General features: G+C 37.7%; 1 protein-coding gene across 1 annotated transcript in view; it reads right to left on the bottom strand.

Annotated features, from left to right (window-relative positions):
• Daam1 (dishevelled associated activator of morphogenesis 1) overlaps positions 1-24,354 on the bottom strand; it is a 168,954-nt gene that overhangs the window by 48,706 nt on the left and 95,894 nt on the right. The window contains exons 4-7 of the mRNA XM_042682536.1: positions 9,469-9,540; positions 3,454-3,548; positions 1,244-1,577; positions 39-149 (exon numbers count right to left, since the gene is read on the bottom strand). Of these exons, the coding sequence (XP_042538470.1) occupies positions 39-149; positions 1,244-1,577; positions 3,454-3,548; positions 9,469-9,540 (612 nt within the window). The remainder of the gene's footprint in view (positions 1-38; positions 150-1,243; positions 1,578-3,453; positions 3,549-9,468; positions 9,541-24,354) is intronic.

Genomic DNA, 24,354 nt, shown 5'->3' with positions numbered 1-24,354 from the left:
TATTAATGACACATTTTTTGAAGCTTCAGTTTTCTTACCACTCCTGCGCCTTGGCTTAGCACTGCATTGATGAAGGACATGATGGCAGTCTTGAGACTCACTTCATCTCGGTATCGTCCAGTGCTTTTGTCCAAGTCATTAATTAATGTCTGTCAGAGAAACAAATATAAAAACAAAAGACAAATCAGGACTAATCTTTTTTTTTTTTTTTTGGCCAGTCCTGGGGCTTGAACTTAGAGCCTGGGCACTGTCCCTGAGCTTCTTTTGCTCAAGGCTAGCACTCTACCACTTGAGCCACAGTGCCACTTCTGCCTTTTTCCATTTATGTGGTACTGAGGAATCGAACCCAGGGCTTTGTGCATACTAGGCAAGCACTCTACCACTAAGCCACATCCCCAGCCCATAATGACTAATTTTACATTCATCTTACATTTTTATAATCGGAAATTAACTTTTAAAATCTTGTGATTAGACAAAAATTATATTGATCCATGGAAAGTCACCTTTTTTCTTTTTATTAGTACTAAAAATCTCTATTTTTAAGGTTCTCACATCATTTTATATGCATGTTTATATATACATGTATACAAAATATAAAAGATTTTTGCTTTGTTTCTTCTGCTTACTTGTTACATTTGAGCAAAAATATAGTGGCATCATCTCAGTATTCATATTGATCCTAACTCAAGAATGGCAACCTGTAAAATTTTCAGGGAACACTCCACTTAGTGAATTCTATAGACATTCTATATAACATACAAGATGCAGGACTACATTTGTGAGCTTGTAAATCTAAGGCCCTGCATTGACCAATTATAGAAAGCTTATTCTATTTTTAAAAATTTATTTATTTTTCCTTTGCCAGTTCTGGGGTTTGAATTGAGGACCTGGGTGCTGTCCCTGATTTTTTTGTGCTCAAGGCTAGTGTTCTACTATTTGAATCACATTTCCACTTCCAGCTTTTTGGGTAGTTAATTGTAGATAAGAATCTCATGGACTCTCCTGTCGATGCTGGCCTTGAACTGAACCTTCAGATCTCAGCCTTTGGAGTAGCCAGGATTACAGGTGTGAGATACCAGCTCCAAGCTCCTATTTTCTGGTTTTTAAACTAAAGAGCAAGGGAATGTTGGAAGTCACAGTGTGAGTTAATCACCACAGGAAGAAATCTCAAGTGATATGCTGGAAATGGCACCTGCTTATCCAATGTCAAGGGTGGGGTGAGTAAAGGTGAGGGAGTGCCCACCTGGAATCGAGTTCTCTCGCTGGCATATTTCTGGTAGTGCAGCATGGCCTGCAGAACTTTCTTGTGGCCCCCGGGAACCAGGCACACGGCGCCCAAGATTTCCAGCACGGCCACCTTCGTTTTAATGTTCTCTGTGCTCAGACTCTGAGCAATTACATTAATACTCTCAGAATGAGCCAGGACATGAGCCCGGCCTTGAGAGTTGTTCATTAGTGCCTTTATACAACCAATAAGAGAGGTATGTATTCGAGACTCAGAGGTCTCATAGTCCATAGTCTTCAGAAAGTTAAGAATACATGACAGGCCATCCAAGTCGATGAATCTGGTTACAAACCTGTCAAGAAGAGAAATGCATCCAATTTAGAAAAGTCTGAAGGGCAAGACAAGGGAAGACTTAGTTCCCGAAATACAAGGCTTACACTGACGAAGTCTTTATGGTCATTGACTCGTCCATGACACAGACCTAATGGTCAGTACTACAAAGAATTCTCCACTTGAGATAAACATCTCAACTGATACAACCAACTGATATTAACAGGTCATATATTCATAAAGGCCAGGAATAAGAAGACATTCAAAATACTTATCTTAGGGCAAAGTCATCTGCCAGTGTGAGTTACAGTAGTACCCAGTTCCTATGTACTTCTGTGTTAGCCACTGACCCTTGCCCCCATCAAGAGACGTCAAAGAGCATCCTTCAACTTTAGGATTTGTTCATAAAAGATTATCCAAGGTTTCACAGTGAAACCCTTCTTTTTTTAATGGTGTGTTAATGGAATCCCAATATATAAAAGACAAAAGCAATACTTTATTACTCTAGTTTTTGTTAATATTTATAATGCTTATCATAAAGTCACTGAGATTCATGAACAATGAGCACGCGCATGTCAAAATCATGTAAAGAGGTGATATGAGCTGTCTATCTGACTAAGCCAATGACTGCCAAATTTATTTTCTATTGATCATTAGCATTTGAGTGTAGAACACACTATAAAACACAGTTCTAATTAGCATAAGCTAAAAGCACTCTTTCAACTGTACTATATTTTTTGATAATTCAATAGATTTTTCCTTAACTATTTATTTATTTAATCTGTTGAGGGGCTTGAACTTGGGACCTTAGGCACTGTCCCTGAGCTCTTTTGCTCAAGGCTAGTGCTCTATCACTTGAAGGAACAGCTCTACTTGTGTTTTTTGAGTGGTTAATTGGTGATAAGAGTCTCACAGGGACTTTTCTGCCCTGGGTTGGCTTTGAACCACAATCTTCAGACCTCAGCTCTGAGTAGTAAAGATTATAGGCAACTTTTAATCAAAGAATCATTATTATTAATCATTATTGAGTCATTCCACTTAATCATAAGATTCAGATTTATCCAAACTCATTGAACCAACTGGCATAAGTCATAGCACCTGCACTAATAAACTGTGCCTGTGAGAAACTGAACACCTCACCAAATCCTGGAGGCCCAAAGAAAACTGAACTGGAGGAGACACATTATGGAAGCTGGTAACTAGAGAGGAGTCACTAAAAAAGACTGTCCTTTCCTTTTTTAAAAAAAAAAAATTGCCCTTTTATTTTTAATAAATCTTATTGACATACAATCCAATTGTGATGAAATTCATCATTTTAATGCGTATTCAATCAGTGGTCAAGCTATTTAATCGATTATATGACTATGCCACTTTTTATCCATTCATCATTGGATGGACATGGGTTATTTCTACTTTTTCAACTGTTTTGGAACAATGCTGAGATGAACATTTGTACACATGTTTCTTTGAGGGGCATGTCATCAATATAATATCCTTGGCTATATAATATAATAATATAATTATTCCTTGGCTATATACCTAGGAGTAAACTGTTGGTAGGCCACAAGACAATACTATGCTTAACATTCTGAGAAGCTGCCCAAATATTTTTCAAAATGGTGGCACCATTTTCCATTCCTAAGAGCAATGCACAAGGATCTCAATGTTTCCACGGTCTTGCTGTCTTCTCATGCTGGTTATCCTAGTGGCTGCCAGCATGTCTTAGTTGAAGACAATCAATACATTAGGTATTTAATGACCAAAAGTAGCTTATTCATGGCTCAGCTGCATGTTTTAAACTGAAAACTTCTAGGGAAGGTTTGACAATGACAGAAAAAAAAAAAGAAGGAAAAAAAAGTATAGAAGAAAAAGAAAGATGCTACCCAGGGAGAAATTACCTCATTGGCTTTGTTCTTAGTGCTGTTTTTAGACTCTCTATCGTTTTACTTCTTTCTTCTTCTTCTTCTTTCTCTAGAGCCAGCAGAGATTTTCTCTATACAAAGAAAACAGAAGTTTTATGTCTTTAAGTTCTTTTTCTAGCCGTGCTGAGATTTGAATTCAGGCAGGGCTGCTGAGGTTGAAGCCAGCTCTTCAGCCCCTTTATGCATTAATTATTTTCCAGATACGGTTTCACATTTTTGCCCAGGGTTGTCTTCAGTCATGGTATGTAGCAACATGCCTGACCTCTACTTCAAGTTCTATTTTTAAATTATTCAATAAGGCAAGCCCACAGATTGCATGCTATTTTAACTTTTAATAGAAATAATCAATAAACCTATGGGATTAAGACTAAAAGTAAAAACATAAAGCAATATCATCAAGAATTCTATAAAATTATTTGTCTCTAAGCCAAGCCTTTCAAATTTTAAGTACTAGGAAGTGTCTAGAAATTTTAGTTGAGATTATGTTGCTAAAATTTTCATATAACTATTCTATTACTAGACCTTGATGTAGATATTACTATCTACATTTAATGTGAGTTGAGAAAAACATTCTGACAAATGAACACTATCAAAGGAAAACAGCAGCAATTTTCCCACGCTATTTCTCTCATTTCTCAGTTAAAAAGTATAATTGAGATCAAAGGGATTATATTATATCAAATTATGTTTTAAGAGGAACACTTAAATTGGTTCTGATACTAAGAGGGATACTTCTTCACAAGTGATTCGACATGATTTAGAAATCATGGAACATGATGAGTATGTGTGTGCGTGCGTATGTGTGTGTTATGTGTGGGTTTTTCTTACCCAGGAAGAAGCTAGAGCAGTGCTTCTCAAGACTTTACTGTGGATATGAAAAACAGCTGGGGATCTTGTTGAAATGTAGGCTCTGGTGTGGTGAGTCTGAGATGAGGCCAGAGACACTGCACTGAAATCTCCCAGGTAATATGCTGCTGCAGGAACAAGGCTCTAAGTAAGCAGCTTTCCACTGATCATAAAAATAATGTAATACAGGGCTGGGAAGGTGGCTCAGAGGTAGAGCGCTTGCCTTGCATGCCTGAGGCCCTGGGTTCGATTCCTCAGCACCACATAAGCAAAAAGAAAAAAGCTGGAAGTGGTATTGTGGCTCAAGTGGTACAACGCTAGCCTTGAGCTGAAAAGTTGAGGGACAATGCCCAGGCCCAGAGTTCAGGCCCCATGACCGGACCCCCCCCAAAAAATAATGTAATATAAAGTTATGAATGTAATACAGTCTTTTCACCCATCTCACTCCATGATCACCTCGTTGTACTAAAGTGTTCCCAGTCTTATATCAGGAGCCTACATCCTTGGAGCTAATGGTCCTTTCTTTTATCATATTCTAAGTCATGCTTGTTTACTCTCCTTCCGTTTATTAGCTATCCAGTCTGGTTTTAAGACATGGGTGGAAAACAGACAGTGGTGACTACATTGGGTGGGGGGGCTGGGGGAGGATGGGAAGGGATGGGAAGGGGAAACAAAGGAGGAGGCTACAATGCTTGATAAGAAATGTACTCATTATCTTGCCCATGTAATTGTAACCCCTCTGTACAGTATTTTCACAATTAAAAAAAGAAAGAAAGAAAAGCTAGATTCTTAAACATCAGCTTCTATGGTCAAGTTTCTCCCTTTGTTTCAAAACCACAATGATCAAAAGAAGGTTTTCTTTAAACAACATCAGCATGAAGTAACTAAATGTTAATTAAAACTTAAATCTAACTTCATAATGCAAGGCAAGGCCCAAAGCAAATGAACGCATCAGTAAGATCACGTAGAGCAACCAAAATAAAAACCAGTAGTCTTTTTTTTTTATTTTACCAAACTTGTTTTTGTTTCTTCTAAAGCTGTCTCTCTTGCTGGTGATGTGTCTAGACAGCTGTCACCCGAGGACAGTAGGGGAAGAGGCTGTGTAGGCTGTGTGCAGAAATAGTTACTAATTCCTCCACAATGCTGAGATTCATCCTCTGGAAAATTCAGCACAACTCCAGCCAGTGATGTCTAATTTCCAATGGCACAGCTGAACATAGGAGTTTTAACCAATCACATTGAATCTGTAGTACAGGATCAGGCCTTTCATAAACATCACTCTTTGTTCCTAGGCTTAATCTTACATAATAATCCCTAAAGATTACATTTTTTTATTTACTGTGGGTCACTAACAGACATAGGGGTATTTATCCTTGTAGCAATCCTAGAGAAGACAGAATATCTGAATAATAGCAGAGTATATTAAGTCCCATACTTAATGAATCTCATGGGAGATTCATGAAATGCCACAAAAAAAATTGAATCCAAACTTCCTTATCTAATATAAGGACCATTACCTTTCCACGCAAAATAGAAGAGACCATGACCTTGTCTGTATGTGATATGATTAGATTTGGAGCTAAAAATTGCATTTATTGCTTGAAGAAAACTGAGAATATGTAGGTTAGATGAACCTAAAATCAAATAGTTTACATAAGGTCTCAAGTTTTCAAGTTCTAAAACCTAAGAAGAAGTAGGGAGAAATGCCTACATTTCTGAAGATAATCTCTATGCCAAGCAAGTAGTATGCACCTTGGCATATACAGAACAGGCCTTTTGAAGACAACTCTTGGATGTTCATATGAGAAGTGGGTAAAAGATGAAACACAAACCATCAGGGGGTCTTGTAGTCAAAGCCACTAAAGGCATACACTGGAATATCAGAAGCACATGAATGGGGCACAGAAATCACTCCTGGCTATCTGAACTAAACTCCCATTTGAAACATTTCCTTGGTGTGAAATGGATAAGCCAGGCCATTAAACACACTGAATAAAGTTCACCTCACACCTTCTCCTTGAGAAAGCACAGAAATGCTGTGATAGTGAAGCTGTTAGACTGCCTTCCATCATTATAGTGTCTTTCACTCTCTAAAAGCCAACAGATCACTCAGGGGTCCTTTCAGGAACAAAGAATTCTTGTTATGAGGCTTGCATAAAGTAACGACACTTGCTCCACAAACGACTGGCTTCACAGACCAGTAAGAGCAATGCTTCTGGCCTGTTTATCAGACTCTTGAGGCATTAAAGGAAACAGATGCCTGCCTTCCCTCAGAACAATCCATGGCGTCAGCTTGTGGGGAGAGGAATAGGGTTGCTAGGCCTCTTTCATGTGCGAAGGGCTTGTAAAAACCAAGTGACTGAGAGGCAAATTGGAAGTGGGCTTTGGCTCTGATGGACAGGTTTAAACTTTGTAATTAGATGATCACTTTCTAATTAGCTGGCCTTGGGCAAAGTAACCTTTTTAAAATAAATAAATAGCACCTTCAGCTTTGGTGTTGGTAAGGATTTGAAACAACATGTAAACTGCCCATTGTACTACCTGTCACATGAGGCACACTCAATAAGAAGAGACTGACAGTAACAGAGCCTCTTCAATAATTTCTTTTCTTTTTTTGTTCGGCAGTGGGGCTTGAACTATGGGCTTGTGTGCTGTCCTTCAGCTCTTCAGCTCAAGGCAAGCACTCTACCGCTTGAGCCACAACACCACTTCTGGTTTTCTAGTGGTTTATTGGAGATAAGAGTCTCACAGAATTTCCTACCCGGGCTGGCTTTGAACCTCCATCCTCAGATCTCAGCCTCCTGAATAGCTATGATTACAAGCTTGAGCCACCAGCGCCCGGCCTAACAATTAGCCAACAATATTTTTGTTGTTGTTTGTCTTTTGTTGGTGCGGGGGGGGGGGGGGGGGGGAGTCTTGAACTCTGGGCCTGGGGGCAGTCCCCATGCTCTTCAGCTCAAGGTAAGCGCACTACCACTTGAGCCACAGCACCACTTCCTTCAACAATTTCTTAAAGAACATTAAAGAGCCTAGCTGCTGGGCCAGGAAAGGATCTTAAAGAACTGAGCACCTTTCCCTTCCCTAGGGACAAAGTGTCAGGGGTTTCTGCTATGTGCTGAGGGGAATTCTCTCCAGTGTAGATGTCAGTGAGATTAGCCAGAAATGTGTGCAAAGGTGGTAAGAAAAACAGAAAACCTGAAAAGGTTTCTGGTGGCATCAGGTATCCTTGGTTTCTTTATAAGTAAACAGGGGTTCTGAGGCCTGTCTAATTCACAGTTAATGTTCTTTATCTTTGACCCTGAAAGATATCAACTCAGTCCTAAAAAAAGAGCATTAGGAGGTTTTGTTAGGTGTTTGACACATAAAGGACAGCAAAAATCATACAATTTAACAGCACTGGATGGCCTGGAGAAGGATTTTAGGAGCCAAAGATAATTAAAATGTAGAACATTCAAGAATGTATCAGAGTTGTCTAGCCAGTAGAAGGGAGGCTCTTGAAGGAGGGCCACAATGGCATATCACAGACCCTGTATGCCAAGAATGAGCCAAGCCCATTCCAGATAAGGTAGAGATTAAGGCACTAAAAGACAAATTAATATAAGTATTCTAATATTTGAAGAAAGAAAAACCCATAATACATTGGACTTCTCTGTTTATAGCAGGGAATTTAACAAAGAAACTTCTCGTTAGACATCAAACAAGGCTGACTTAATTACCAAAAAAGGCAGTGTACCTTACAATTCTTTTATTACTAATAGGAATACAAATTCACAAAATAGCTCTGACTACAAGAAATGTTAAATGGCTCCAACTTATTATTGTGTGGGTATATACACAGAAAAATCTTTGGTGATCCTCACAAATCTTACATTCATATAAATGCTGAGATCACCCTTTTTTTATCCTTGGCATTGTGTATGCTATATTGAATAAATAAAGTTTGGTGGTTGTTTTCTGTCTTTTTTTTTGCTTTTAGACTAAAAATCCTTGAGGCAAAAGCTCACACAATTTCTGCTATAATTTATATAGCACTCTTCATGTTTGCCTGGCTGCATAACAGCAGAAGAAGCATCTTCAAGGAAAATTATAGAAGTTACAAAAAGTCAAGGCATCTCAGAGTTTAGCAAAAGTGTCAATGAGTTACATGGTCTAGTATGTTTTTAATTTTCAGTGCTAGCAAAATACTAGACAATTCAAAATATTTGCGTTAAGTGGTAAAAAGTTTAATTTTCCCTAAGAATTCTGGAGAAGGCATGAGAGAGAGAGAGAGAGAGAGAGAGAGAGAGAGAGAGAGAGAGAAGTACTATGGAAGCATCTACTTGACTTGAATGTTAAAAACTCAAAGTTGAATGTAACAGATTGGCTCTTACATCATGAGTCTGGTCCACTAACGCAAAGATTTGGTAACTTTCTTTTTCTCTTTTTTTAAATCAACACTAACATGATTTAAGCTTCTTCTTCTTCTTGCTGTGAATTTCAGTTGTGATCAATAGAGGCCCTGCTAACTGCTTGCAATGATAACATCATAGAGGTATCTTGTGATCAGGATTCACAGTTCAGAGAATACACTTTACGTGTTAACTGAACCAAAAAGCCATGTACCAAATTTTTGCCAAGGACATGTGGGCACTATTCTTATGCCTTTTCATTAAACCACTTACTTCCTCCATGGATCCCTTACCTATTTTAAGAAGAGAGAGCATTTTTGGCCTCTTATTTTAAAAATAAAAATCAATAAGCCAGCAAGAATCCAAGTTTCCAGTAATAGAGTGAATAGGACGAATATAATAAAAGAATACTTAAAATGTTAGTTAAAAATGGTTTAAACTATTTTTAAATGGTATTAACTTTTAGGATAGTGTTGCAGAACTCTAAATGACCAGTTATAGCAAGTTGATTACAAGCCAGGTTTCAGATTATGTTTCTTCTTACACCACTAAAGCCAATTATATTTTAGTTTGTGTCAACTTTATTTTAAACATAGAAGAAATATCATTTGCCCTCTTATTTGCCCCTCTCTCAACACAGGGAGTGTTTGGAATAGGGCTTGAAAAGGTGATATTTGGTAAGTATTCCTTATTGTGCAACTGTGTTCTTTGTTACTGGATTTTAAACTGTATGTCATAGAATATAAATTATACCTACAGCAGCCATGGAATTGAGCTGATCAATGTAGAACTCAGGCCAACTTGTTGCTCCCTTGTTTTCTTCCTGGTCCTAAAAAAGAAAGAAAAGAAAAAAAAAAATGACACCTTGCCAAAGGTCCAGATGCAGCAGAATATCTGACGTTTGGAGCAGCCGGACAGGGGCCTGCATGAACCACTAGGAGACATTAAGACAGGAGATATTTATTTTTAAATGTTGGCTTTAAAATACTGGATCTTCCACTTAGCTAGGAGGGTCTCCCCCGTCCAATCTCCACAGAACATGCTGAGGTCTCAGTTGTGAAAACTACCTCATGGTGTTGTTTTGTTTGCTTCATTTGTTTTTCCTGTAGAGATATAATGTTGAGAAGGACACAATGCTATGTCACACTGCGAATGGTCACTGCTGTACAAATCTAGATGGAATTCATGAGAGAAGGAAGCCTGTCTTAAAGCTGACATAGGATTCAGACTGTTAACCACTTTTTCAGTTTACTCAGACTCCAGAAGATAGTAAAAAATTTTGAAGTAGTATTTCATTTGATCTGGCCAAAACAAAGGAAGAATAAAACCATTCTGCTATTTTGCTTGGTTTTGGTAGAAAATGTAGTGTATCTGAACTGAGGAACTGATACCAAAGAAATTCAAAAAAACATTCCTATCTTGAATTCTATAAACCAGGGCATCTGTGGATGGAGATCTGTGTCAGCCTAAATTCAAACATAAGAAAGAAAGAAAAGAAGAGGAAAGAAGAGAAAAAAAGAAATGAAAGAGAAGAGAGAGGGGAAAAGAGAGGGAGGAGAGATAGAGGGAGGGAGGGAGGAAGGGAAGGAGGGAGGGAGGAAGGAAGGAAGAAGGCAGGAAGGAAGGAAGGAAGAAAGGAAGGAAGGAAGGAAGGAAGGAAGGAAGGAAGGAAGGAAGGAAGGAAGGAAGGAAGGAAGAAAGGAAGGAAGGAAGGAAGGAAGAAAGGAAGGAAGGAAGGAAGGAAAAACCAGTTGGTTATAGTCCCTAATGCACCAAAGCACTGAGCTTATCAAAGATGGCTGCTGTAGTTAGGGATTTCTCTTCATTTTTTTACACCTATGTGGTTACTAGTCATTTCTGTGATCAAACAGGGCCCAAAAGGAAAGTTTCGGCTGCTGTCTAGCTTCATATTGGAGGAGATGCTGGATCATCGGCATACAGCTGCTGCAGCTCATAGATGAATTCTCTTCATTGGTAGGGAATAGGATCTTTCAGTTTTATTTGTATATATCAACCAAACGCTCTAAGCAAAGCTTTCTAAGCATAGCTACCCCAATGCTATAAAAGAACTATAATTTCAAAACTATTTTTAACTAGTCATGACAAGGGGGCAAAATAACCTATCACTTACGAGGCCTTCAAAGCCGGCAGCAATGGACGTCTGAACTCAGGCAGTTGTGTGAATTTCATCTGGAGATGGTACGAGCCAGATGATGGGGACAAAGGTTACACAGCGGTGGCTTTGAAGTTGGACTGGATTACACTTCCATCATGTTAAAAAGTTTAGGAAATCTGATGAGTTCTTAGAACGGCCTTTGATTATAATTTAGCATGTTAATAAAATAGCTATGGTGGTAGTATAAATGCTGAACCCTGCTTTCCTTTTAAAAGGGAGCATTAAAATTAGCAAAATCCTGCTGTTACCAATGTATTTAACAAGCCAAAAACCCACAGTGATATTCAATGGTATTTGAACCTATAAAATGAAATAGAAGGTGCCAGATCTTTCTATTCTCCCCAAGCCAGGGCAAAATTCCAAAACAAACAAAATCAAGTCCCATGTCCAAGATCCTACAAGAGCCTGTCTGTTGAAAGCTTAATGTCCTGGTTACTGAACAGAGATCATTTGAGAAACTGAAGACTAGTACACAGAGAACAAACTTTACACTTTGGAAATGCTTTATGAATGCAAACAGATCAGGAATAGATACTTTCTAGTCAAAATGAGAGAAAGAAAACAACTTTAAAAAAATGTTCACATGCCTGGGCTGAGAAAATCAAACACATTGAAGCGTGTGAAAGCTTCTTGCTGTCCTAGTTGTTATCACTCCGTTACTAGGAGATAGGGGATCCTCACAGTTCTTCATTTTGACAATAGCATCTCTAGCAGACCCTGTGTAGTCCTGAACCTCCCATACAGATGTGTGCTGTGCTAGCCAAGTCAAACTCACATCTTTGAGCCAACTCTTTTGCTTTTGTGTGGCTGCTAGAGTCTGCAATTCTGCAGAGGTACAGCCCAAAAAGAAATAAATGAACCACTGTGTGTGTGTTGGAGAGGGTGGGGTCCATGAAGAGCATAGGACACTGAAACATGCCAAAGGAGGGACACTTTCTTTAGATGCATAATCTTGCAGAGAGTAACTGGGTCATATGTATCAGAAGCCTCTGTATTAGTCTTTGAGCCATCCATTCATCTATTTTAGTTCTAGTTCTTTGTCTTAGGAAAGCAAGTGGAAAAAGAATATCCAAGACTGTGTGAATATTTGAATTGTAATGGAAGCATAAGGTTTTACATAGGTTGGTCAAATATGATTCAAATACCATGCTAAGAATCATACTCTTCTTTTAGTCTATCCTATGAGATAGGTGTTGCTATTATACCAGTTTTTTTTGTTTTTGGTTTTTTGAAGAGCATATACGCTTATAAGCTTTATAAGCATATAAAGCTTAGACAAATTGCTGATGGTCACATACTGTTGAAAATTCAGAGCCAACGGGACAGAATGAAGGCAACCTCTGTGCTAAGAGTAAAACTCCGTCATAATCACATGCAGTATGTATTAAGTGTGAAGCTGGCTTCCATTCTGAACCACTTCACTGTGAGAGAACTCAAACATGGCTAATGGCCAAACATGAGTTCACCTTTTCTAAACCCCTTTTGCTATTTTTGTTACATTCAACACTTTACCCCAGGTTACCTCTAATCTCCCCTCTATAGATTCTTTCTTTGGAAGCCTCTTTGCCCTTGTCTTTATACAGCCACACATAGACAGCAGTTAAAAAAGCTTTTGTTCTCGTTAAACACTTCAATCTAAAGGCTAGCCACATAGGGGTTTCACAAGAACACTTGAAAGTTAGCTGTTAGCAATGAGCAGTTCTGGACACTGGAATTGCAAACATACACCTCTAGCCCTATTTTTAACTGCTTTCTTCCAATTCTATTAGAACTTTTCTCTAAGTAAGAATATTGACTTTACTCTATACTTAAAAGATTTTTCCCCCTCCTTAAGATAGATTATTAACAGTAGTGGGTATATAGCTCAAAAGGTAGAATGCTGGGCTGGGAAGGTGGCTCAGTGGTAGAGTGCTTGCCTCACATGCATGAGGCCCTGGGTTCAATTCCTCAGCACCACAATCACAGGAAAGGCCAGAAGTGGTGCTGTGGTTGAAGCGCTAGAGTGCTAGCCTAGTGCTGAAGAGCTGAGGGGCAGTGCCCAGGCCCAGAGTTCAAGCCCCATGACTGACCAAAAGAAAAAAAAAGAAGAAAAAAAAAAAGAAAAGAATGCTTTCCTAGTAAGCACAAGGTCTTGAGTTTAATCCCCAGTACTAGAAAAGGAAAAACATGAAAGATTGCTGGCAGCTATTCATAACACCTAGAAAAAAATATCTAATGGAGGTAAGAGATTGTTGGCAGTATTTAATGACATCTAGAATAGATTGTCTCTAGTAAAAGATATTATAGAAAAAGTTGTCTAGTGGTAATATAAATTTTAGCCTTCATGTTAAACGTTCTTTTTAGTTTGCCTATAGAATGGATATTCTGTAGTCTATATTAATATTCATATTAAAATCTAGTTTTGCTTCTTGAAAATGTTATATTTACATTTATGAACATATCTTCTCAAGGTCTATCATAATTTTACTAAAATAAATATTTTGCTAATTAAATTCTCCACTGACTTTTAACTGTTAAGAAAATTTTTATATACCATTTCTTTTTAAAGAGATGGCATGGTGGAAAGATTACCTATTAGAGAATTCCAGAAGATATAATTCCAGTATGTAGTTTTTGATCAATTCAGTTGATATAAGTTATATGTACCTTTGGGATCTTTTTTTCTCTCCAAAACAAAAGGGTTAGATCAGACTATTTCTTTTTAACAAGCCTTAAGATTCTATGTAACTCCAACTGTGAGATGTCACGGGAAACACTACGACTACTATACTTAGATGACTCAGTTTCTAAAATTATTACTTTTTATAAACTTATATTGTTCAGTGGTTCAGTTACAACATTATTCATTTTCAACAGTCATACCAATAGTCTTTCAATTGTTATCCCAATATTCATTATCTTATTGTTTCTCTAATCCAGTTTTTCCTGTTTCCTTTGGAGGTTCACAGCCACCTATAACAGAATATTCATGGACAAAACTTTCTGCTGGGTGAAATTTACCTCTGATACTTTGTCTCTGCTTCCAATTTTAACTTCTTTTTCCCTATTACCCAAAGTTAAGTGAGTGCTCTTACTAACAAAAGGAACTATGAACCAGGCACTGGTGGCTCATGCCTGTAATCCTACCTACACAGAAGGTTGAGATCTGAGGATTGTTATTCAAAGCCAGCCTGAGTAGGAAAATCCATGAGACTCTTATCTCCAATAAACAACCAGAAAACTGGGAAGTGCAGTCTGTGGCTCAAGTGGTAGAGCACTTGGATTAAGCTGAAGAGCTCAGGGACAGCACCCAGGCCTAGAGTTCAAGCCCCTCAGAATAGGAACTTGGTTTTTAATTTTTGTGGTATTTTTTTTAACCATCCACAATAATTTAGAAGGTAAAGAAACGGTCTTTTGAACCTCACTTTACCTCCAAATGGCACATTTTTTCATTCTAAACCTCTGGTCAATGATCAGTAAAAATTCCCAAGAAATTCTCCTTTAAAAAATTACACAAAGGTGCATTTGCTTTTCCCAACACCACTTTGCTCATAAGGATCAGTTATGCATTATTTCTTACTTTTCATTCATTCCCACTGGGACAAACATCACAATTCTATCTTGTATTTTGATCTCTTGCTTTAGTGTCAACTCTATTACCTCAAATTGACCATTCTGCTTTTCTCACGATTAACAGACATTCACTGCAATCACTAGTCACTTACTAGCTATGTGACTTTTAGGTAAGTAATTACATAGTTACTTTGTGATTCAGTTTTAGTTTCCTCATCTATAAAACAGGTGCTTGCCTCACAGTATCACCATGAGAATTTTTAAGGACAATTCAACTAAGGAAAACATTGAAAACAGTACACAAAGAATATGCTAAATAAATGTGAGCTACACTATTGATACTGCTCCAGTTAAGACTACTCTAAGTTCTTCTAACTGTAACTATAAAAATTTGTAGCCTTTGACCCTTGTAAATCTATCTTTAGATATGTAGCTCATAACTGTATATTCACAACTGAGCATATACATATCACAAACATTTTTTACTGAAGCACTGTTTGATTTAGCAAATGATTTTTTAAAAATGAAATAAATATGTGGACAGGGAAATGTTTAAATAAATTAGCATGTAGCAGTTACAAAGAATGCAGCAGGGTATGTAATAACATAAAAATAACCAAATATTGAGGGGAAAAGACAAGAATATTACTTCCCATCTGTAGGAAAGAATGTATGCACTCCATACACCAATTCTAGAAGTATATCTAACAAAACTTACTGATGACCTCTGGGTAGCAGCAGAGAAAGGCTTGTTGGTTATCAACCTCTGTACAATTCAAACCTTTCACCTTCTCAAGAATACATACTATTTTCACAATTAAAATAGAATTAAGTTCTAAAGCATTACATATTCTATTAGGAGAAAAGCTTTAAATTTTCTGGTGTTCTGTGTAAGAGACAATGAGTTAAGACCTTGAACAGTACAGGCTGCTTCTGTCTTCTGTTCCAGGCACTCCTCCATTTCCCACACCAAATAACTAAATATATTTCTCTACTAATTGACTTCTCTCAGTGGATTTCTATTGCTAAAATATGCTCAAACTCCAATATCAGCTATTTATGCATACAAACTGTTATTTGGGACAAGACTCATCTATCTAAGCCGTGGTAAAATTTTCTAAATTTCCACTCTAGCAGATCTGGAAATTTGTATGACATATAATTTTGGGTAGCAGCTGAAGTCTTTCTTCATATAAGGAGAACTTAAAACGCAATTATAAACTTAAAGGGTTCAAGAAAAAAATTAATTTCTTTAACAAAGTACTGTAGAATCCTTTCTTAAAGGATCATTTCCCAGTAATAATATGGAAGTCCTGGTGGAATTTGTATTAAGTTTAAAATGGTCTAAGGCCCAGAATAGGCTTTGTAAAAGGTCAATCAATTGTAAATAAGTGTTCTGTGGTTATTCACTAGACCACAAATCACAGATTAAAGCAACATTTACTTAGTCAACAAAAGCCATAAATCTCCATGTGTGCTGTCACACAGCACATAAGTTCTTAGATAATTTTGTCAGGACAGAAAGGCACATTCTTTCACTGACTGGCTAAAAAAAAACTTTGTGCAATGCATATAGTATCATAATTTCAAAAATAGTAGAAACATATTGAAGTTTAACCAAAGGAATTTCAACGGCATAAGGGTATAATCCAAAGTAAATTTTATTCTGATACTTCCACTACAAGGAAAAACTAATTAATAACTAATGGAAACCTGCTGAGTTTGCAAAGAAAATGTTAGGTGGGTACTGGTGGCTCACAGCTATAATACTAGCTTTGCAGAAGGCTGTGACCTGGACAAGCATGGTTTGAAGTCAGCCCAGTCAGAAAAGTCTATGAGGCTTCATCTGCAATTAACTAGCAAAATGCTGGAGTAGAGGTATGGCTCAAGCGGTAGAGCACCAGCTGTGAAAAAGAAAGCTAAAGGAGATCATGAGGACCTGAGTTCAAGTGCCAGTACCAACACAAAAGAAAGAAATGCATTAAATTGCTATCATTATTCTGGATTCCATAGGTCCAGCCCTATATTCTAATGAGTATGACAAAAGTTAAATAAATCCATTATATCCACAGTATTTTCTGTTTAGGTATATCTCCATGAATGTTTTTTTTAAAAAAAAAAAAACCTCAAATGAATCAGGGGGAACAGATACCAATGCCATGAAAAGATATAGTGTGGGAAGCCTGGTTAGTAACTTCTGTTAATTTTCACATACTAAAAGTGCTGCCAGAATTTTTATTATAAAGATACTGTACAGAGGGGTAACAGTTACATGAGTAAGATTAATGAGTACATTTCCTATCAAGCATTGTTACCCTCTCCTTTGTTTTTCCCCTCCCCTTCTCCCCCCCCCCCAAAGTTGTAAAGTTCATTTGCAACATAGTGTCTTGTACATCTCATTGTTACAATGGGTCAACTTCCCCTTCCCAAATTAGAAAAATGTATATACAAGATGTGGGGCACTGCAATCAAATACAGCGATAACAGGGGTTATACCATGGGGGAAGAACATACAAAAGAAACAAAAGAAAGTATACAGTACATTATGAAGTACATTAAAAAGAACAGCAAGAAAGATAAAACCTCTTATGTCCCTATCTTGGGGTTCATTTCGCTTAGTATCATCTTATATGGTCATATGTACATATAAGCTTTTGACCTTTTCTGCTTATCCTAGACATATACTAGTCATTGCAAATAAGGGAAACCATGGGACCTATGTTTGTTTGGGCCTGGCTTACTTCACTTAATATAATTTTTTTCAAAGTCTTTCTATTTCCTAACAAATGGGGCAGTGTCATTCTTTCTGATGGAGCCATAGAATTCCATTATATAGATATAGATATCTCTATCTATCTATCTATCTATCTATCTATCTATCTATCTATCACATTTTCTTGATCCATTCATCTACTAAAGGGCATCTGGGTTGGTTCCATTTCTTAGCTATGGAACACACCCTTTCTTTAAAGGACCTGACAGGTAATATTTTAGACTACGCAGACCACAAAGCCTATTATCAAAATTCAACTCTTTTTGCATAATGTGAACACAGCCAGGAATGACATTTAAGTGAACAGGTATTACCATGTTTCAATCATTTATCAGAACAGGTGACTGGCCAGATATAGCCTTCTAGCAGTAGTATATTAACCTGTGTGCTAATTTGAGCTTGGCTCAAATATACCACATTGTGGAATATGCCACAATCCTTGAGTGCTCACCAACTATATTCATGTTATTTCCTCTCTCCAAAGCTACTTTACCTCTTGCAATCCCAGCCATAAATTAGAATTGGCATCAAATGTTTAGAATATGTCTGATCTCAACTTTTTTTTCTAGAAAAATAGCTCACTGCTCCTTGAATATAGTCTAAAACTACTGTTAAAAAAAATAGTATGAATCCTTATCTCAAAATCCACATATTTACTCCCAATTCTTTCTAGCTTGCTCTTTCATAGAGAAGAAAATCCGGGTTCCTGAAATTGTTTCTTTCATTTCTTTCAACACCTGCATTTAACCCTGAGCAGTAGGCAAGAATTCTATTCTAAATCTGAAGCTTGCCCAAGGCAGGCAGTTGGCTTCAGAAAAGAATTTCTATGCTGTTACAATTCTAGATATTCATGTGGTCACTGAGACTGCCAACCCTGGCTACGTTTTTTGGCCAGTGCCACAATTATACATCAAGTGCATCTGTTGCCAAAATCCGGTTGGGCCCCCACAAAGAAATAATTACAGAATAGTGGCTTCATCTGCCAGGAAATACTGCATCTCTCCCTAAGCCTCAGAATGTCAGTCATTCTTCCAGAAGACTCAGGGATGACTTGCAAAACCCATAACTTTCACATTTACCATTTGGAGCCATTGAAGAAAGAACAAACCTCCTCCATTTTTCCTCATGTTATAAAATATTTCTATGTTTTGAAGGCAATGCACCACAGAATTACGTAGCTGGCCTTTGACCCTAGAGATACTCAAATCCCAGTTTCCCCTCACAGGAGTCCCTTATTGAAAAATAAGATCAGGAGGCAGACCACTATTGAGAAGACTTCCAGAAATCCACAATCATTTGGAGCAAGCACTTTTGTGAATTGTTAGAGAATTCCCCTCGTACCGAACTGACAGATGTCTCTTTGTAACTTCAAGCACTTGTTGGCTTTAGTGTTGCCCATGGGAACTGCATAGAAGAAGTCTAATCTCTCCTATATACAACAACCCAGGAAATACTTAAACAATTTGAATGAAGTGATTATATGTTCTCTCCAAACCTTCTCTTTTCCAAGCCAAAAAATTCTCCTCTGGCTATATTACACAGTTTATCTTCTTTAACTCATAAATAAAGCTCAAATTTTCCATAAATTCATCAGACTTGCATGTCTACTATTCACAGAGAAAACACCAACAAATATCTCTAAGTTCCCAGAAAAGGCTCTCCTCACATATTTGTATCTATGATGTACCACTTACAACAGATTACTGAGACTAGAGGCTTTCTGACTAAAATCTTGCTTCAAGAGGAAACTGAATAAGCATTCACTGTCCTGAGGGTCCCCAACAATAAGATTTGGTACTTAAAATAAAAGAGAGCTCATGTGAAGTGGAGGTGAACATATACAGTCCTTATTTTATTAAGTGTCTGTTTTTACAAAGTTAGCTGTAAATTAGTAACATTGATTTTATTATTACAAAAATAAGGAGGTTTTATCTCTGAAACAAGAATCTTAAATTGGCTAGCAGGGAGTGGATCACACCTGGAATCCCAGCTACTCAGGAGGCAGACATCAAGAGGATTGTGGTTTGAGGCTAGAGCAGGCAAAAAGTTAACTAAACTCTATCCTAACAATCTGGGCGTCTTGGTTAGCAACTGTGATCTCATCTGTGAGGGAGGAGGAAGGAAGGAGGATCATAGTCTGATACCAGCACCAGGTAAAAGCTCAAGATCCTACCTAGGAGTGGCAGAAAATCTACCTTGCAAGCATGAGGGCCCAATTTCAAGCCTCAGTATTTATTATAAAAACAAACAACAAAAAAAGAAAACTTAGCAGAACTGATCTAGGCTTATTATCTGCCAAGAAATTGTGGGACATTTAAGTTACTTTAAAGGAATTCCTCTTACTTCCAGATTACATTTTTTGCTGCCTCTACTCTTCTGTATATCCACTCTTTCATACATCTAAAGAATTTCTTCCAAGCCTGTGAAGCTGGACATTTCTCCTGACTTCTAGAACCCTGCTTCTTCCTGTTTTCGGGTCTCTGAAGATATGAAGTCCAGCGGAGCCTGCATAAAATGTCACATCATCCCATACAGCATCCCACTGGCCTATTACACACTCCCAAAATAAATATTCTTAAAACGCTTAGATCAATTTGAATATTTGCCTCCTCTTTATTAATTCTCCAACTTAACATTCTATACAGTGATGAAGATTTTTTTAAGGAAAACTAATGGCATAAACTCATGTCAAAGACTTTATAGAACTTATTAAATGAAGATGGTAAGATGTTATCCTTGGTTCAAAGGAGAATCCAGTGTTACTGTGCAAATAGATGCAAAACCAGTCAAGAGGCTATCCAAATACAATTTGTATTTCAGTGTGTAAGAATCATGTGAAGTAGCATTAATTTGTTTTAGGTTTCTTTTTATTGATTAAACAGGTATTATAGATTTGTTAAGAAGCTCAAAGCCAATAAAAAGACAGAGCTAACTCTGAAGTGAGATCGGGATACTAAGCGAAGGACAGGATATTAAGTTCACTACCCCATCCCCCTGCTTAGCAGAATAAAAACACATAAGCAGTATTTCCTGGTTGAAGAAGATGCAATCTATAATATGGACAGTATATTGAATAACTAGTACTCAGACTTCTCTTTGCATGTACCTTATCTAAATGCTCAAACTTGCCCAAAGCTCTTGCTCAAGAACATCTCTCGCATTCTGAGCACTTCACTCAATTCTCTTTCCATTGCCTTGTCTAGACTGTGTGTCAAGGTTTCTCTCCATGCATCAGTCTCTAGTTGGAGATCACTGTGCTCCTGACCATTCCATCCCATGTTCCTTGGGAGGTCTTAGTCTCTATTCATCTCCAGGAAATTTGTGGGTTATGTATTGAGAGACTTCCTTTGGTAGGCAACAAACAGAACTATAAGCTTGGTGAGTTTGAACTCTGATCAGAAAGAAGACTCCAGCTTGGATATTACAGCTTGGTCTGGAGCAGATACTGCATTAGAGTAACACAGAGTGTACCAAACTCCCAAGGATGTGGAAATGTTTTAAAATTTTAAGTGTCTGTGTAGAAAGCCTAGTTCTGCAACACCATTACACTATACTGCTTCTGCAGGATAGGGACAGAGTCTCTCTTTTTATCATGCTCATGATCTGCAATGATTTGAATCCAAGAAGTCATCTGTGTCCCTTCTCATTCCTTTACTCATCCAGCAAATATTTATTGATCTCTATCATGGACTTAGCACCGTTTGGGTGTTGCAATACTGGAATAACTAAGTTCCCTGCTTCCCTTGTAAGGGATCCAGGAATGTGAGACAAGCAACTAGCAAGTCCCAGATTGCATATTTCCAAACTTCTACTTGAAAGGTTCTTAAGAAGAGGGTTGGGATCAAAGTCTTTGTAAGTACTGCTACCAAGAGCTACACCTATTGATATACTTCACTATAATTGATCCCTCTGCCTTCTTACTAAGCCCCAGTGCTTATTGCTGTAGCTTCTAACTTCAAACTAAAGATAAATTCCAATCAAACCTGAATTCCACCAGTAAAAATGCTTTGAAACAGTTCCTCAATAGCAGAAAACATTCTCAAAAAAAATTTCTCATATTTTTCTATATGTTCTATTTCTATAAGAAACTATTTATACTGGTAAAAGTCAGTAAAAACTTCTCATTGGCTCTAAACAATATGGCACATGGTAACTCAAGCTTAGGTCCTCAAAAATCCCCTTAAAATTAAAAAAAAAAAAAAAAAAAAAAAAGCAAGAAGTGTACCACACAAGAGAGATCTACAAAGGGGAAAGGGAAAAATGATAGAGGGTGTATAATTTTGAGATACACTGCAACTGTAGATGAAAATAGCATAAAGAATCAGTGAAAGCTGTTGAATGTGGGCTTGAGGGGGAGGGGGCAGAGAAACAGGCCCTGCTATGGGGTGGGTAATATTGAGAGAGAGCTGGGCACAGGATGATGACAAAGCATGAATATGGTCAAAATAGATTGTCAACATGTATGAAAACAGAACAATGAAACCTGTTGAAATTGTATTAGGAAGGGGAAGAGGAAGGGAAATGGATGAAAGAGAGTAGATTGACTAGAATATGCATGGAAATATCACAATGAAATCCTACTTGTACAGCTAATGTATGCTAATAAAAAGAAGTAGTGGGGGAGGAGGAAGAGGATGGGAGGAGAGGGAGAAGGAAGGAAGAAAGAAATCTAGTCACTTCCTAGGGAGCAGCAATAGAAACAAAAGGCAAGATAATGACTACATTTATTTTTGTCAGTCCTGGTGCTTGAACTCAGGGCCTGGGCACTGTCCCTGAACTTTTGTGCTAAATGCCAGCATTATACCACTTTGAGCCACAGTCCCACTTCTGGTTTTCTGGTTGTTAATTGAAGATAAGAGTGTGTGTCATAGACTTTCAGCATGATCCTCAAATCTCAATCTCCGGAGTAGCTAGGATTACAGGTATGAGCCACCAGCAGGCATGATGATGACTACGTTTTTGAAAGATTCAAACAGTCTTCTTTCTTGAATAAGCCTCTATGGATCTGAAATCTTAAAAGTCATCTGCGACACAATTCAGAAATGCATGTAATGTGCTGGTATATTTAAGAAATAGCCGCAATCTTTTCCTAGAACTAATAGCAGAGACTTCACAGTCCCTTTCAAACTATACAATATTTATTTTATTTTAACAAGTCATTTCTTTGGCAAAGCACTTCACAGCATGGAATATGACTAAAGCCTAAAAATCTCAAATCAGTACAACCCCAGCATCTGAAACCAATTTTAACTGACAATCTCTGCCCCAATTTTCATGACAAAGAAAAAGAAACATTCTCCAAATATCATTTTCAGAAGTGATACAAACCTACCATCCCCAGCAGCCAGATACTTTGCCCACTACTATACAACACAAACTTGTGCAAAAGCAGGAAAGAAATAGCTTTGAGGTTCATTGCTTACTGAGTCAAACCTTTGACCCACATGTCACCATGGAGTGGTGTCTAGGTACAATTTGGTCTAGTTAGGTTGTAAATTAACATGTTTGGACACACATCACTAAGCCCTTATGCAGCATGGAAATCTAATCAGTGGTGTCAATGGCCTTTGCAGCCTCACATCTTGCCACCAGATTTGCTGCTACTACACTAGCTTTTCAATGTGTCATAAAGCAGGTTTTGATGTTCAGAAACCTGCTCTTGGGAAAACAATCAAAGTGCATTTATGGTTTGCAATGTAATGCTTAACATGAGCTATAAGGGGCTATAAGGAGGAGACCCTTTGGAAACTACAATTAAACTAAGAAAACAATTGGGGAAAAACTGTAAGCACATGAAAGTATATTCCATCTGGGGAAGCATTCTCAGGATGACTGAAGATAAACTGGTAATATACAGTTAGTTATTTGTTCTCTAAAAGAGTCATAACTGTATTCCTAGTTTTGAACTACCACTGACTGTACAGTATACTATAAAAAGTAAAAAAGAAAAGATTAAATTAGAAAAGATGATACTTTGCCAAAAGTCTCTAAATGTGGGGAAGTGGGGAGGTACATCTTAAGAAACGGAGTAAACCAAATGATTCCTTCTCTATGGGTGCAAAAGAAAAGGCAGCATCTTAAATCTACTCAAGACAAATGTTGCTCTGCACTGCACTGAATAATAGACTTTAACACACTATAATTTAAGGGTTGGTACTCTTTAGTAGATTTTCTGCTGTTACCCACTTCTAGTGCCGCAAATTACCAGGTTCCTGAATTGTGAGGAATTTTGAGAACTCCAAATTAGAAGTATTAGTGACAAATTCTAACTTCCACTGGAAGTGCAAAGTTCCTACTTTCCAAGGAGGAGATAATCTGCAGTGCTCCTAAGGGAAATGGATTCAGTGGTATCAGGAATACTGGAGCTATTAGTGAAAATAAAATACAAGTTTAGACCAGAAAGACACAGTGTGATAGTTTTGTTTTGCCTTTCATTATCTTTCTGTCCATCGATACCATTCATAAATTTATCTCCTGGAGTTGACAAAAATCAGGTACACTTGGAGCAGTCTGATTATGAAGGTAGGAGAGTACTTGCAGAAGCTGCTGAGAACCAGGGAAAGGGAACATGGGCTATGCTTCATAAACCTGACTATAATATGGGCACAAGTGCCTTGTTTAAATGATGTCAAATATTTGTTACATATGCCACGTCCACCTATCAGATGCTAGGTGAACAATGCTAATCAATTACCACACTATTTCTTATTATCACGTCTGAATCTTTCTCAAAGTGCTCCAGGTTTTCATTCCCACTTACTCAGTCAGAGTCAGCAATCAAGATAAGACCATTTTTTTTCTTCTGCAAACTATGCTTGAAGTTATTAGTAGCTCATCTAGCTAATTGGGACAGAAAACTACAATCCGAAAGAATGCCAAAATGTGGAGTGTGCATTGATCAGCACATCTCCTGTTGTATGAGCCTTGGTGTGTGTGTGTGGTGGGGGGAGAGGGGCGGGAAGTAAAGATTGTGAATCTTCAGATATGAGATATAGTGGTATCCCTTTCCATCAGAGATGCAGTTGTCATTAAGACCACTTGCTCAGATTACCTAATCAAACTCACCCAGTTCCACGAGACATTGTAGCAGCCTGTGTTCAGGCTGCTACATACCCCTCAGTGGCAGAATTTTGGAAATAAGA

The sequence above is a fragment of the Dipodomys spectabilis genome, unplaced genomic scaffold (genome assembly GCF_019054845.1).
Source record: "Dipodomys spectabilis isolate Male_0828 unplaced genomic scaffold, ASM1905484v1 ptg000073l, whole genome shotgun sequence".
Taxonomy (NCBI): Eukaryota; Metazoa; Chordata; class Mammalia; order Rodentia; family Heteromyidae; genus Dipodomys; species Dipodomys spectabilis.
This window is presented reverse-complemented; position numbering and strand designations above follow the sequence as displayed.